The sequence below is a fragment of the Cetorhinus maximus genome, chromosome 8 (assembly GCF_964194155.1).
Source record: "Cetorhinus maximus chromosome 8, sCetMax3.hap1.1, whole genome shotgun sequence".
In the NCBI taxonomy this organism is placed as follows: domain Eukaryota; kingdom Metazoa; phylum Chordata; class Chondrichthyes; order Lamniformes; family Cetorhinidae; genus Cetorhinus; species Cetorhinus maximus.
In genome coordinates, this window is record NC_135886.1 from 14,592,894 (window position 1) to 14,607,820 (window position 14,927).

A 14,927-nucleotide genomic window follows, 5' to 3' on the forward strand; every position below is an offset into this window, starting at 1 on the left:
AGAGAGGTTCCTGACCTGTTTAAAATCAGTCTAACACTGGGTCATGCCTGAATCTCACAGTAATTGCGACAGTTTAAATGATCCTTCACATTTAGACACTAAAGAGATAACATCACTCACTCCCTTGGACTTTAGCAAAACACCGAGCACACACACACATTTTAAACAGGTTGGAACATTTCATTGACAAAAATGAAAGGAATTATTGAGAATCAAACTTAATTTAAACATTTCTAAGATCACAAATAAATGAATGAGAGATTCAATAATAAAAAGCCAGTTTGTTGATTGTGCTGTGGAACTTTCACAGTACAGCATCAGAGGTTGGCTAGGAATCTATCCCTAAAAATATTATTTTTTTCAGCTAACCCTACAAAACATTTCCAGTTTTCAATACCATGAATCTTTCAAAATATAATTCACCATTTACACTGAACTGTTCACAATAAAAGTCCATTAAAAAAATTAAAAATTAATTGCAGCAATTTTAATTTTTTTTTTTCCTTTGTGCTAAACTCTGAAGCCTTTGCCAAGGCCTCGACTTCCATGGCACACGAATGGGTAAGCATCGTTTTAAGTTTAGTACTACAAATGTACTCAGCTTTCAAAAATAAAATTAAAAAAAATGAGACATAGCAAGTCTTGGATTACAGCTATTTTTTTTTAAAAAGAAAATAACTGATGGTTTCGCATATCCCACATTGATGGACATGACGTTTTGGTGGTGAATTTCTGAGCCAAGGCAAAGGCCCCTAAATACCCGCGTTACCGTAACAGTCATGAGGGTTTAACAAAAACAATAAAATTCCAATTCTTGCTTTCAAGGCAACAAATGATCCCATTACTGTTTTGTTTTTCCTTCAATAACCAAACGCGGATGGTACAGAGAAAGTGACGAATCCAGTGGGTTTGCGGGCAAAGATCTGGGAAGCAATGGATTTTGAAAAGTTGGGAAGACTGATGGAACAAACACCAATGCACAGGTTTATTTGGTTTGCAAGGACTGAATGAAGTCTGCATTAGATTTGTTCCCAGTTTCACCGAGAAGACTGAAATATTACACTGGAACAGGGTTGGGCTCTGCTGGTTTAATGCATCGAGTAACACGGAGGGAAGATCTAGAGTTCATCACGAGTCAGGGCTGATTGGTATTCCGGCTGGACCAAAATCCCATTACAAAGCAAGATCATTCCTCGAGCTCAATGTTGATGGAAGGCACCATTTCAGTCTGCTTTCCCCATTCATGAACAATCAAATAGCACTCATTCAGTCGTCCCTGTGCCCACACTGAGGGTCTCACACGGTGCAAGACTTGTCTGTGGGTTGCTGCGTCGTTGGGGATCCGAGGCTGGGGGCGGTTGGATTGGTCTTTGGAAAAACCACGGGTTTGGGCCTCAGCGCAGGAGGCTTCACCTGGGCCGCTATTTTCACGGACTTCACTGGCCTGAAGGTGCATGGCATGTCCCCGGATGAGCTGGCACTCCTCTGGAGGGAGGACTCCGAGTCCTTCAGGATGCGGGAATGGAGGGGGCTGGAAGGTTCAGAGGTGGGACCCACTGATGGAGATGTCTTCATAGGTTCCAGGGTGTCCAGGACCACATCTGGGGCAGGTTTCACTATGCTTTGACGCTCCAGTTCACGTAACTCGTTAAGGGCTGAATTCATTGTTGCTTCGATATCCTATAAAACAAAATTGTTTGACATGTTAGGAAGTACTAAAGCCAAAGGTGAGGCATTCACTTCAGTCAACAGATAGATTTAAAATAGGGCATAAACCTGAAGGATATTAAGGAGCACCCGGCACATTGAAACCTTATAAAGCCTGGATCTCAAACCCAATCCAGATATCCCTCCCCTTTGTGTGAAGAGCTCATCTTCTGATTTTTCATCCGTGTATGTTTCTCATTTACGGCCCTGCTTTATTTTAAAGCAATATTCAGAGTTTACCTTATCAAAACCATTTAACAGTCTGGATACCAAAGGTCCCCTCCCTGAACAGATTAACTGGTCATTCATTTCATTTAAACTGGATCTTGCTGTGCACAAATTGCCTGCTATCCATGCCGACAGTGAGAATAAAGCATTTTGGAACATGCTGAGGCTGTGAAAAGCATTATATAAATTAGATTATATTATATCATCATATTTGTCATTCCCCTAGCGCTTGGAATTATTTCTTTTGCTCTTCTCAGTACCCAGTGCTTACACATCCCAAGTATACACAGGATTGTGCAGTGTTTAAAATCCCAGGTACACACAGCACTGTGCAGTGTTTACACATCCCGTTATATACAGGACTGTGCAGTGCTTACACATCCCAGTAATACACATGAGTGTGCAGTGTTTACACATCCCAGCTATACACAGGACTGTGCAGCGTTTACACATCCCAGCTATACACAGGACTGTGCAGCGTTTACATGTCCCAGCTATACACAGGACTGTGCAGTGTTTACACAACCCAGTTATACATAGGACTGAGCAGTGTTTACACATCCCAGTTTTATACAGGGCTGTGCAGTGTTTATACATCCCAGTTATACACAGGGCTGTGCAGTGTTTACACATTCCAGTTATACACAGGACAGTACAGTGTTTAAACAGCCCAGTAATATACAGGATTGAACAGTGTTTACACATCCCAGTTATATACAGGGCAGTGCAGTGTTTACACATCCCAGTTATACACAGGACTGTGCAGTGTTTACACATCCCAGTTATACACAGCCTAACATTTGTATTGTAGGCCTAAGCTCCTCTTCCTCACTCTCAGGCACCTCCTGGTGGGTGGACAGGTTTCTTGGTTTTCTGGCTGTGCATGAAATTGCAGAATGAATCGGGGGAGGGGAGATGCGAATAAATCAAAAAGAAAGAAAGACATTCTGAAAAGAATAACAAATACAAGTTAAATAGAAAGGGTCCTTGTGATTCTGTCATAACCTTCAGGGTTTGGAATGCTTTGTTGGAAGCATAAAAATAAACAAAACAATTATTGTAATTTAAAAAGAACTTGTTTAGGGTTTGAGGTAATGGAGGATCACATTGCAATGATCCAAGAGGCCCATAGCAACACAAGGATTTCTAGATACCAGCGATCAGAGTTAAACTCCCAGTGCTCCTGGCCGATTCCTGCTGCTTTAAACTGTTAACAAACCGGATAATCAAACAACAGACACAGCTTCACGGACACATTGCTACTTTTCCTGCTATCTGCATTTTCCACGAAACCCAATTATCCCTTCTCCTTCAGAAACTGTGCGCAAAGAATGGTTTGACATAACTTCAAAAGCTGACAATTCCCAAGGAACAAACCGCAAATCTTTCCCCACCTGCATCACCCCCATCATTGTAAATCATTCAATAGTTACTCAAAGCATCCAGACAGTAACGCTATCCTCAGGATCGTGTTCCTGTACTGAAGACACATCAATAACCGGGACCTTCTGAACACATTTCTTTCTCTTGTATGACAAAGAACTGAGGGATGCAAATCTGCAAAGTTTGGGGCTGGCTTCAGCTCTGCCGTTGTACTGCTTGCAGCATTTTGGCAGGAGGAATAAGGAGTCCCTATTCCTCGATTAAAAAGGGCAGAGCAATGGACCTAGGGGGTACCAGATTCACAAATCATTACAAGCAGCAGGATAAGTTAACAAAATTATCAAAACCGCAAACAAAGCATTGAAGTAAGCTGGGAGGAGGCTTGTGTGGAGCTTTAAAGGCCATTGGGAGAAATAACCTGTTTCTGTGCTGCAATTTATTTGTTAAAAACATAATTTTAATTATTACAAAGCTGCTCAAACAAGCTGGGTTTGAAACGTTTTGACAATTTGAAATGAGGGATGCGATTTCCCACAAAATCCAAAGGTTTTACTTGTTTAAGAGAGTGAGCCAGTGTCTCAGTGGCCATATGGCTGCCGCAGTCAGATATTTCAACACCGCTCCGGATAGTACCCAGCTGTGGAAACAAAAGTTCCGTCTCGGAATTCTGGATTGTGACACCCCACTGCCCAATTGTGTGGCCTGTGGGTGTCCAGGAACCTGTTTAGGACTATCAATCCCGGCACCCCCCACCCCCCCAACCCCACTACCTTCCCACCCCCGGCCCCCACAACCATTGGCTGGCACAGAAATTATTATAGTCACAAAAGGAGTGTTCACTGCAGCTTAGGTAGAATACATTGGCCTTGGAGCGGGTGTAGTGGAGATTCAACAGAATGATACCGGGACCAAAAGGGTTAAACTATAAGGGCAGACTCTATAAGGGCAGATTGTGAAGACTAAAGTCAGAAGGTTATGGGTGATCTAAAACTGATAAAACAATTTGATATGGCAGAGAGAGAGAAATAATTTCATCTGGTGGGGGATCTACAACAAATTGACATTATCCTGGATATTTTTATAAAATATCTATATATTATCCTGGCTAATTTAGAATTTTTAAAAAACTGGACAAAGGCTTTATAATGACTGAAGGCATGACTAGCAGTGACTCAAACAGAAGCAACTTCCTGGCATTCAGAACAGTTTCCACCACGTTATCTCTAAAGAGACACTAATAACCTCTGTGACTGCAGAGATCAAATCCCAGGGAATTGTACAAAGGCCATTTACATTTCTAAAGCCAGGCCTTGGCCAATGGTGACAATCAGTCTGCCAGGACAAAGGACCCTGAAATCTCTGTTGAAATTATTAATGGTTGCAACATTAACCATCTCAAGAATACCGAAAAAGGAATAAACACCCTTTGTCCAAACCAAAGTGGAGAAGTGGGGGGTCATATCACACGATCCCGCCTCCTCTCCCCCAAGCTGCTGGAACCTGTAATATTGTCTTGTGGAGCTGCAAAGCAGACTGCCATTTTCCATCAACCATGCAACAGCTCAGAACAAGGGCTCGGTCCAGGTGAATGTCTGGTCCCCATCTACACTGTTTCTACTGGAACCTCGGTACCAGCACCTATAAGACTAATTCACCTCTGTGTGTCTATCTCATTTTCTTTGTTTACTCAGTTTTCTCTGCTGGAAAAGTGAAATATCTAGCATCAGTCTTCTGCCTGCTGACTCTCTGAAAGAATACACCATTGGACTTTGATTCTGGACTCTAGACTCACTGAAACAATAATTCCTATCTTCTCTTTGGTCTTTACCCTGTACCTCTTTCTTTTCCTTACCCTTCTTTTATTGTGTAAACGTACCAGAGGCTACATAGTCACGCCCCCACCCACCCCACCCCACCATATTTTGAGTGTATATAAAATAAACTAACCCTCTGATTTTACCTGATTTCGGGTTTGCTGTGGAGTGGTTAATAGGAATTGGATCACACCAAAACTGAGAGGTTGGGGAAAATAAGCCTCCACTTATAAAGGAGAAAATAAAAAATTAAAACAACCTTCTGGGACAGGCGGTGAGAGGAGAAATCAGGGCTGTTAAAATTAAACCACCTCCTGTCCGTAACAGATGTGACGTTAAAATGAGCTACGATTGTATCTCACATAAGGTGCAGTAAGAATCAGAAACTTCCCTCCAAATGGATGTAGGTAGTGGAAGTCAATTAGCTCTTTCAAGGCTGAGATTGATATACTTTTAATGGATAAGGAGCAAATGCAGGTAAATCAGGCCGAGGACGCAGATCAGATGTGATCTAATGTTCTGGAGCATAAACACTGGTATAAACACCAGTTTGGCTGACTGGCCTGTTTCTGTGCTGTGCATTCTAATGTAATGAGAATCAGTGAATCATAGAAAGTTTACTGCACAGTAAGTGGCCACTCGACCCATCGTGTCTACTCCAGCTGACAAACTAGCCACCCAGCCTAATCCCACTTTCCAGCATTTAGACCGTAGCCCTGCAGGTGACGGCACTTGAGGTACACATACAGACACCTTTTAAATGAGTTGAGGGTTTCTGCCTCTACTGCCCTTTCAGGCAGAGAGTTCCAGACCCCCATAACCCAATGGGTGAAAATAAAAATTTCCTCATCTCCCCTCTAATCTTTCTACCGATCACTTTAAATCTATGCCCCCTAGTCACTGACCTCTCTGCTAAAATAAATTGGCTCTTCCCATCCACTCTATCTCGGCCCCTCACAGTTTTGTCCATCTTAATAAAATCTCCCCTCAGCCTCCTCTGTTCCAAGAAGAACAACCCTAGCCTTTCCAATCTTTCCTCATCGCTGCAATTTTCTAGTCCTGGCAACATCTTTGTAAATCTCCTCTGTACCCTCCCTAGAGCAATTAATTCCTTTCTGTAATGAGGGGACCAGAATGGCACACAGTTACTCAAGTTGTGGCCTAACTAATTTTTTATATTGTTCCAGCATAACTTCCCTATTCTTGTATTCTATACCTCGGCTAATAAATGAAAGGATTCCATGTGCCTTCCTAACCACCTCATCGGTCTGTCCTGCTACCTTCAGGGGTCTGTGGACATTCACTCCAAGGTCCCTCACTTCCTCTATACCTCTCAGTATCCTCCCATTTATTGTGTAATCCTTCGTTTGACCTCCCCAAATGCATTACCTCACAATTCTCTGGGTTGAATTCCATTTGCCACTTTTCTGCCCACCTGACCAGTCCATTGATATCTTCCTGCAGCCTACAGCAACTCTCCTCGCTATCAACCACACGGCCAATTTTTGTGTCATCTGCAAAATTCTTGATATTTCCCCTACATTTACATCCAAATTATTAATATATACCACAAAAAGCAGGGGACCTAGTACTGAGCCCTGCAGAACCCCACTGTAAACAGCCTTTCAATCACAAACACCCATCAAAAATTACCTTTAGTTTCCTGCCACTGAGCCAATTTTCTAACCAGCTTGTTACATTCCCCTAGATCACATGGGCTTTTATTTTTTTACCTAGTCTGCCATGTGGGAACTTGTCAAAAGCCTCGCTAAGATCCATGTACATCGCATCAACTGCACTACCCTCATCAATCCTCCTGGTTACTTCCTCAAAAGATTAAATCAGACACGACCTTTCCTTAACAAATCCATGCTGACTGTCCTTGATTAATCCGTGCCTTTCTAAGTGACAGTTTATCCCGTGTCTCAGAATTGATTCCAATAATTTGCCCACGACCGAGGTCAGACTGACTGGCCTGTAATTATTCGGTCTATCCCTCGCTCCCTTTTTTAAACAAAACTACAATGTTAGCAGACCTCCAATCCTCCGGCACCTCACCTGTATCCAGTGAGGATTGGAAAATGATGGGCAGATCCTCCGCAATTTTCTCCCTGGCTTCTTTTAACAGCCTGGGGTACATTTTATCTGGCTCTGATGATTTGTCCACTTTCAAGGATGCTAAACCCATTAATACTTCCTCTCTTCCTATGTTTATCTCATCTAATACTTCACACTTCTCAACTGCAATGTCTGTATCATCCCCCTCTTTTGCGAAGACAGAAGCAAAGTATCTGTTAAGAACTATACCCATGTCCTCCGCCCTTCACACATAGGTAACCTTTTTGGTCTTTTATGGGCCTTACTCTTTCTTTAGTTATCCTCTTACTCTTAATGTGGGTAGGAGGGTGAGCTGTGAGGAGGGTGCAGAGATGCTTCAGGGTGATTTGGACAAGTTGAGTGAGTGGGCAAATGCATGGCAGATGCAGTATAATGTGGATAAATGTGAGGTTATCCACTTTGGTAGCAAAAACAGGAAGGCCGATTATTATCTGAATGGCTAAAAATTGAGAGATGGGAATGTGCAACGAGACCTGGGTGTCCTCGTACACCAGTCGCTGAAGGTAAGCATGCAGGTGCAGCAGGCGGTAAAGAAGGCAAATTATATGTTGGCCTTCATAGCGAGAGGATTCGAGTACAGGAACAGGGATGTCTTGCTGCAATTATACAGGGCCTTGGTGAGACCACACCTGGAATATTGTGCGCAGTTTTGGTCTCCTTATCTGAGGAAGGATGTTCTTGCTATAGAGGGAGTGCAGTGAAGGTTTATCAGACTGATTCCTGGGATGGTGGGACTGACATATGAGGAGAGATTGAGTCGGTTAGGATTATATTCGCTGGAGTTCAGAAGAATTAGGGGGGATCTCATTGAAACCTATAAAATTCTAACAGGACTAGACAGGGTAAATGCACGAAGGATGTTCCCGATGGTGGGGGAGTCCAGAACCAGGGGTCACAGTCTGAGGATACGGGATAGACCATTTAGGACAGATGAGGAGAAATTTCTTCACCCAGAGACTGATGAGCCTGTGGAATTCTACTGCACAAAGTAGTTGGGGCCAAAACATTGTACGTTTTCAAGAAGGAGTAAGATATAGCTCTTGGGGCGAAAGGGATGAAAGGATATGGGGAGAAAGCTGGAGCAGGCTATTGAGTTGGGTGATCAGCCATGATCATAATGAATGGTGGAACAGGCTCGAAGGGCCGAATGGCCTACTCATGCTCCTATTTTCTATGTTTTTCTAATGTATTAATAAAACATCTTTGGGTTCGCCTTGATTTTGCTTTCCAATATTTTTTCATGCCCTCTCTTTGCTTTCCTAATTTCTTGTTTGATTTCACCCCTCCACTTTCTACACTCCTCTCGGCTTTCAGTAGTATTGAGTTCTCAGTGTATGACATAAGCTTTCCTCTTCTGCCTTATCTTACCGTGTAAGCTCCTTGACAACCGGGGGCTCTAGATTTGGCCTTCCCACCCTTTTCCTTTGTAGGAACATGTTTTATCTGAACCCCTTGACTCTCTCCTTTGAACGCCTCCCACTGCTCTGACACTGATTTATGCTCAAATAGCTGTTTCCAGCCCACTTTTCCTAAACCCTCAGCTTAGTAAAATTGGCCTTGCCCCAATTTAGAACCTTAACTCCTGTTCTACCTTTGTCCTTTTGTATAATTATGTTAAAACTAACTGAATTATGATCAGTACCACCAAAATGCTCTCCCACTATCACTCCTTCCACCAGCTCAGCTTCAATTTCTAAAACTAAGTCCAGAACCATGCCTTCGCTTGTTGGACTTGCTACATCCTGGCCGATAAAGTTCTCCTGAATGTACCTCAAGAATTCTGCTCCCTAAATTCCATTCACACTAAAACTATCCCAGTTAATATCGGGGTGGCTAAAATCCTCTCTATTACTGCCCTATTGCTTTTGCACTTCTCAGAGATTTGCCTACATATTTGCTCTTCTATCTCCCTCTGACTGTTTGGGGATCTATGGTATACTCCCAATAGTGTGACTGCTCCTTTTTTGTTCCTGAGCTCAATGCATATGGCTTCAATTGATGATCCTTCCAATATATCATCCCTCCTCACAGCTGTAATTTCTCTTTTAACTAAAATTGCTACTCCCCTCCCTTTTTATCCTCCTCTTTAACTCATCTGAAAACCTTGTAACCAGGAACATTGAGCTGCCATTCCTGTCCCTCTTCAAGCTGTGTTTCTGTAATAGCTATGATATCATACTGCCAGCCACATTTCTATCTATGCCCTCAGCTCATCTGCTTTATTTGCTATACTCCTTGCATTGAACTATATACCCTTGAGCATTGCCAAACTCTCTTTTATTTTCTATCGTTGTATCCTCTATCTTCCAGGCCCACTAGCTGATTTTCTGCCTTCCATTACCATTTCTGATTTTGCCCCACCTGAGTCAACTCTCAGGCTCCCATCCCCCTGCCAAACTAATTTAAAGCCCCCCCAACAGCACCAGCAAACTTCCCAGCAAGGATATTGGTCCCAGCCCCATTGAGGTTGTACAGGTCCCACACCCCCCCCCCCACCCCCCACCCCTCCCAGACTCGGTCCCAATGCCTCAGGAATCCAAATCCTTCCCTCCTACACCATCTTACCAGCCACACATCCATCAGTTCTCACCTCCTATTTCTATGCTCACTAGCGTGTGGCACTGGTGGTAATACGGAGGTTACTGCCTCTGAGGTCCTGCTTTTTAATGTCTTACCTAGCTCCCCAAAATCTGCCTTCAGGAACTCATCCCTCTTTCTACCTATGTCGTTGGTACCAATGTGAACCATGAGCTCTGGCTGTTCACCCTCCCCCTTAAGGATGCCCTGCAGCCGCACTGTGATATCCTTGACCCTGGCGCCAGGGAGGCAACATACCATCCTGAGTCACGTCTATTCTATGAACAGGCTGGAGGGATTGGATAGCCTGCTCCTATTGCTATGTTCCCAAAATGAACACTGTCGTCCCCAGTAAAGCTCAGAGTGCAGTCAGTTTCCAAAATCTTCAGCAAGTTAGTGCTCCTCATGTGTGAGTTGAGGCACTGAGTGTCAGCAAGATATTCAACTGGGAGGGGCACCATAGCTAAACCCCATCCTTTGCACTTGTGCCTGCTGAAGGGCCAACAGCTAACCTGAGCAGCTCCGTGGGAGACTGCCGAGGGACAGTATTGTACCTGTGCTATAGACTCCGGGTCCAGTGGCTTATGGTTACTGAAGCTCTTGGATCTTCCCGCTGCCATCGCCTTACGAACCTGCGGACTGTCGGCCCGGTTTGCGGACGGCCGACGGGTAACCGAGTTCAGGCTGCCATGGGCCACCGTCGGCCGCTTGTCCACAGTCTCCTTGCCGCTGTTTTGGGTTACTTGAGGAGAGCTCCTGGGACTGGCTGAAGCCTGTGGTACACCGTCTGCGGGCGAGGATGGCAGCCCATGCCCAGCGACACCGTGTCCTTCACCAGATCGGAACGAGCGCCGGATGCTCCCGGACTCAGACTTCTTCTTCTGCCTGGGTCAATAATGCAAAAGGATCAGCTTAAAATCATAGAACAGAGTACAGGAGGCCATTCAGCCCATTAAGCCTGCGTTCATTCTTTCAAAGAGCAACCCAGTTAATCCCACTCACCCATTTTTTCCCTATCGCCCTGCAATTATTTGCTCCTTGTAGTATTTATCCAATTACCTGTCACATCTACAGTTCGATCTGTATATATCACCGCCACACTCAGTGCAAAATCACTCTCCAACTGCAATCCTCTGGGTTCATCATCTCTGAATACAGCCCTGAACTACACTTTGAGAGTCTACCCAGCAACCCTTTAACCACCTATTTCCACTCTGGCTGGGCACAGTTCCAGAGCCACTGGAGTCCCTCACCAGGAGCCAGTGTTGTAGGTGAGCCAGATAAGGGAGCTGTCAGCAAGGCGGTGGTAAGGTGTTCCCTCCATATTCACACCAAGCGTTTGTATTTTCAGACAGCGACTACCTTCTGGGAAGAGACTCTGACCTGTTCAAGTTTGCTAAGTAGATGTCAGCAACATGTCCCGTAGGCGAACTGACGCTGCTCTTGGACAGGGGCTGCTCCACCGGGGGAGGTGCGCTGCTCGGCTCAATGTCATCTTTTGGGCTCAGTCTGTCAGAGAATGTATCATCGCTGAGTGAGGGGATGAGCGAAAGACATGGGGAAGGGGGAAGAAAGAGGGGAGAGAGTCAGGAGGGAGAAAGGGGGAGGGGAGGAAGAAAAAGAGGTGGGGGAGGAATGAGGAAAGGGAAGTGAGAGAAAGTGAGGGTTGAGTATTTGAGGTGAGGGGACATAATGGGTGGTTGGGGAAAGAAAGAGAGAGAGAGAGATAAGCATAAACGTCACTGCACATAATATAAAACCCATCGATTTAAAAATGTTTTAACCATAAAGTATAAAAATAACTGGAGTGATATTTCTAACGACGTATGCTACTAGTTGGGTTAGAGATCTCGGTTTTTAATGCCTTATTCCAGCACAAGGTTACTGACACTCGGTAAAGCCTGAATGAGGAGAAGCTCGAGACTGATTTAGTCAACCCTGGGAATTCCTTTAAGGCTGACACTCAGATGCATTTGAGCAGGTGGAGTGCTGGGGGAGGAGTTTTATGGAGGCAATGGGGGTCTGGTCCGCTGCTGGAGAGCTGGCGAGAGACCGGCATTGGGTCCTTTGGGGGGAAGGTTCCCTGATTACGAGCCAATCGGGCAATTAACTGGCTAATGGCGGACATTCCACGGGATCAGAATCCTGGACGGGTAGTCCCTCCCGCCAAGAGCTGCCAGCCTATCGGAGGCCAGCAGTTCTTTTGCTCCGCAATGCCACCTTGAGGCAGTAGTTGTTGTGGGAAATACACCCACCAGAGGCCCAGGATTGCGGAGTGACCCAGGCCAGAGGTAAGTGCCGAAGGGTGGAAATTCATAGGGTGGGAATTAGGTGGGGGGTGGGGATCACAGGGAGAAGGGAGGTGTAGGCGGTGAGCACAACAGTAGCAGTGTGGCTCTCAGCTGCCCCCTTCTCGATACCTATACACATGGACTGCAGCGGTTCAAGAAGGCAGCTCACCGCCACCTTCTCAAGGGCAAGTAGGGATGGATAATAAATGCTGGCCTAGCCAGTGAAGCCCGCATCCCGTGAATGAATATATTAAAAAATTTTAAACCAAGAAGAGATTTGATAGGGTCAATTGGGAAAGGCTACGTCCTTTGGTAGTGGAGTCAGTGTCAAGGAGTCATTATTTTAAAATTGCCACAGACAGTGAGGGGTTAGGAGATTTTTTTTTTTTTTACAGGGGGTTGTTGGAGTCTGCAATGCTTTGCCACAGGGAGTGGTGGAAGCAGGGACTATAACATCTAAGGGAAAACAGAAGTAACATTGACAGTGGAGGATAACACAGGGCTATGGGGAGAAAACAGGGCTTTGGATTGCTTTAGCAAAGAGCCAGCACAGACAGGATGGGAAATTAACTTCTGTGCTCTTATGTCTCTGTGGTGTAATCGATGGGTTTGGAGCTCTACCTGTCACACATCTATCATGGTTTTAATGAAAACTTACGTGTCTTGAACCACAATGTACTGATGTGGGACAAGTCCATCTATTCCATTGTGTCGACCCTCCCACCAATCTTCTGAAGCTCTGTGATAGAGCAGCAGACTTGCACCCTTCTTAAAGGAGAGCTCCCGGGCTGTGCGTCCAGTGTAATCAAACTTTGCAATGGCTTCTATTGGCTCACCTTCTGCAAGAGGAAGAGAAATAAAAGGTTCATCTCTGTTTAGAACACCTGCCCTTTAGGTCTCTTGCTGGGTACAGTTCCACAGGTACCTTATCCCACATTCCAATTCTTCCGTTATGAGCTTCAACTGAACATTGGCACGATCTGTGCCCTATCATAGCAGCACACACCTGGCCCCAGCTGAGATGAACCAGGGTTTTAGCTGGAGAACTTGTCAGTATTAAGTATTATTTAAATATTAAGTACTGCAGTCGATGGTGCAATCAACAACTGTGCCACCTACTGGGGGAGGGGACCTGTGTAAAACTGGACTGACGCGTGGTCCCACCACTAGGCCCTATAGCCCTTTACCACTGACTCATCTCAGTTGCCTAAAGGGTGCCCAGTAGCAAATTATCACAAACAAAAACAGGAAATGCTGGAAAAACTCAGCAGGTCCGACAGCATCTGCGGAGAGAGAAACAGAGTTGACGTTTCGAGTCCGTATGACCCTTCTTCAGAATCATCACGGTTACTTCGACAGGACACCCGCCCTCTTGCGACTTTATCAACTGAGAAGGAACAAATTTTGAACTAACCCCCCCCGATGTGACACTCCTTCAAACAGATCAGCTGCTGATAATTTTAGTGGAAGATAAAGTAGGGTTGGGGTTTCAATTCTGTCTTGGGAACACCATTAATTCCAAGCCACTCACCACCCTGACTTGGAAATATATCGCCGTTTCTTTACTGTCGCTGGGTCAAAATCCTGGAACTCCCTCCCTAACAGCGCTGTGGGTGTCCCTACGCCACATGGACTACAGCGGTTTAAGAAGGCAGCTCACCACCACCTTCTCAAGGGCAACTAGGGATGGACAATAAAAATGCTGACCCAGCCAGCGACGCCCACATCCTGAGAACAACTTTTGTTTTAAGTTGTTAGCCTTTAAGGTGCTCCATTAAAAGAAACTGTAAGATCCGAAAAAAACTTTTGTTGATGCTGGGCAGGAAAGACAGGTGTCCAGATGAATAGGTGAGGCAATGTTCCCATGGGAATCTGATAGGAGGTGCAGGGCAGGCAGGAATAAGCAGCTGAAGGCTGGTGGCACAAGAGAAAACTAGTGACTTTGTTCTACTGTGTGGGTTGTCAGCTACAAGCGATGGTTTGTTTTGCCAAGTTCAGGAGTCCAGCTCTCAACATTCCTGTACTCAATATTCATTTTGGCACAATGGTTTACATTACAGCATACATCAGCATCTGATGAAGAACTGTGCGCTCAACTCACATTCTTTTTGGCTGCCCTCACTCTCTTGGCTTTGCTCGCGATTGAAGTCAATACAAAGGTGACATCAGACGGGGAAAACTGCACGTGTGTAAAATCTACGTGTGCAGCGAGGTGCTGACAGAGCAGGAGACCGCTTGCTGAAACCCTGGCTCTCAATAGGATTGGTTTCCTGCCAATCCCCAATCTCTCCCCTCCTTTGAGGGGCGGGGGGGCAGCCGTTCCCTGACACCTGGTTTCAGCAACCACTTTCACGCGTGACTCTAAGACTCTTACCCTAGGTCAACATTTATCCATCAACCAACATCAGTGAACAACAGATGATCTGGGGATTTAGTTCCTTTCTCGGTGAATGAGTTACAACTCGGTTCCAATCCTCATTATTTAGCCCATCTGTTAGCCGGGTGGAAATCTGGTGATTTATTGCATTGCTGTTTATGGGATCTTGCTGTGTGAAAATTGGCTGCCACATTTTCTACATTACAAGTGGCTACACTTCCAAAGTGTTTTTGATTAGTTTTGGGGTCGTCCTATACAAACGCAAATTACATTTTTTCTGGAGAGCACGGGGATTCTATATGCATCCAACACAAGAGCCAAAATAAATTTGTTTCTCACCCAACACCTACCTTGTTTTAACAAGCAGGAGGCCCAGGATGGTGAGGTGGGGAGTGGAAATACTGGTTGGTTTCTCCCCTATCTAGCACAAGG

At 45.1% G+C, this 14,927-nt stretch overlaps 1 protein-coding gene across 4 annotated transcripts in view; it reads right to left on the reverse strand.

The window, feature by feature from the left end:
- Window positions 1-465: 465 nt before the first annotated feature.
- Window positions 466-14,927, reverse strand: part of srgap2 (SLIT-ROBO Rho GTPase activating protein 2) — a 224,019-nt gene continuing 209,557 nt past the window's right edge. For 3 of the 4 annotated variants that reach the window (XM_078546485.1, XM_078546484.1, XM_078546486.1), the window contains exons 19-22: window positions 12,777-12,957; window positions 11,211-11,357; window positions 10,382-10,712; window positions 466-1,680 (exon numbers count right to left, since the gene is read on the reverse strand). In XM_078546485.1, coding sequence (XP_078402611.1) covers window positions 1,297-1,680; window positions 10,382-10,712; window positions 11,211-11,357; window positions 12,777-12,957 — 1,043 coding nt within the window. In that variant the 3' untranslated portion in view covers window positions 466-1,296. The remainder of the gene's footprint in view (window positions 1,681-10,381; window positions 10,713-11,210; window positions 11,358-12,776; window positions 12,958-14,927) is intronic. The other variant, XM_078546488.1, reaches the window with a different exon arrangement.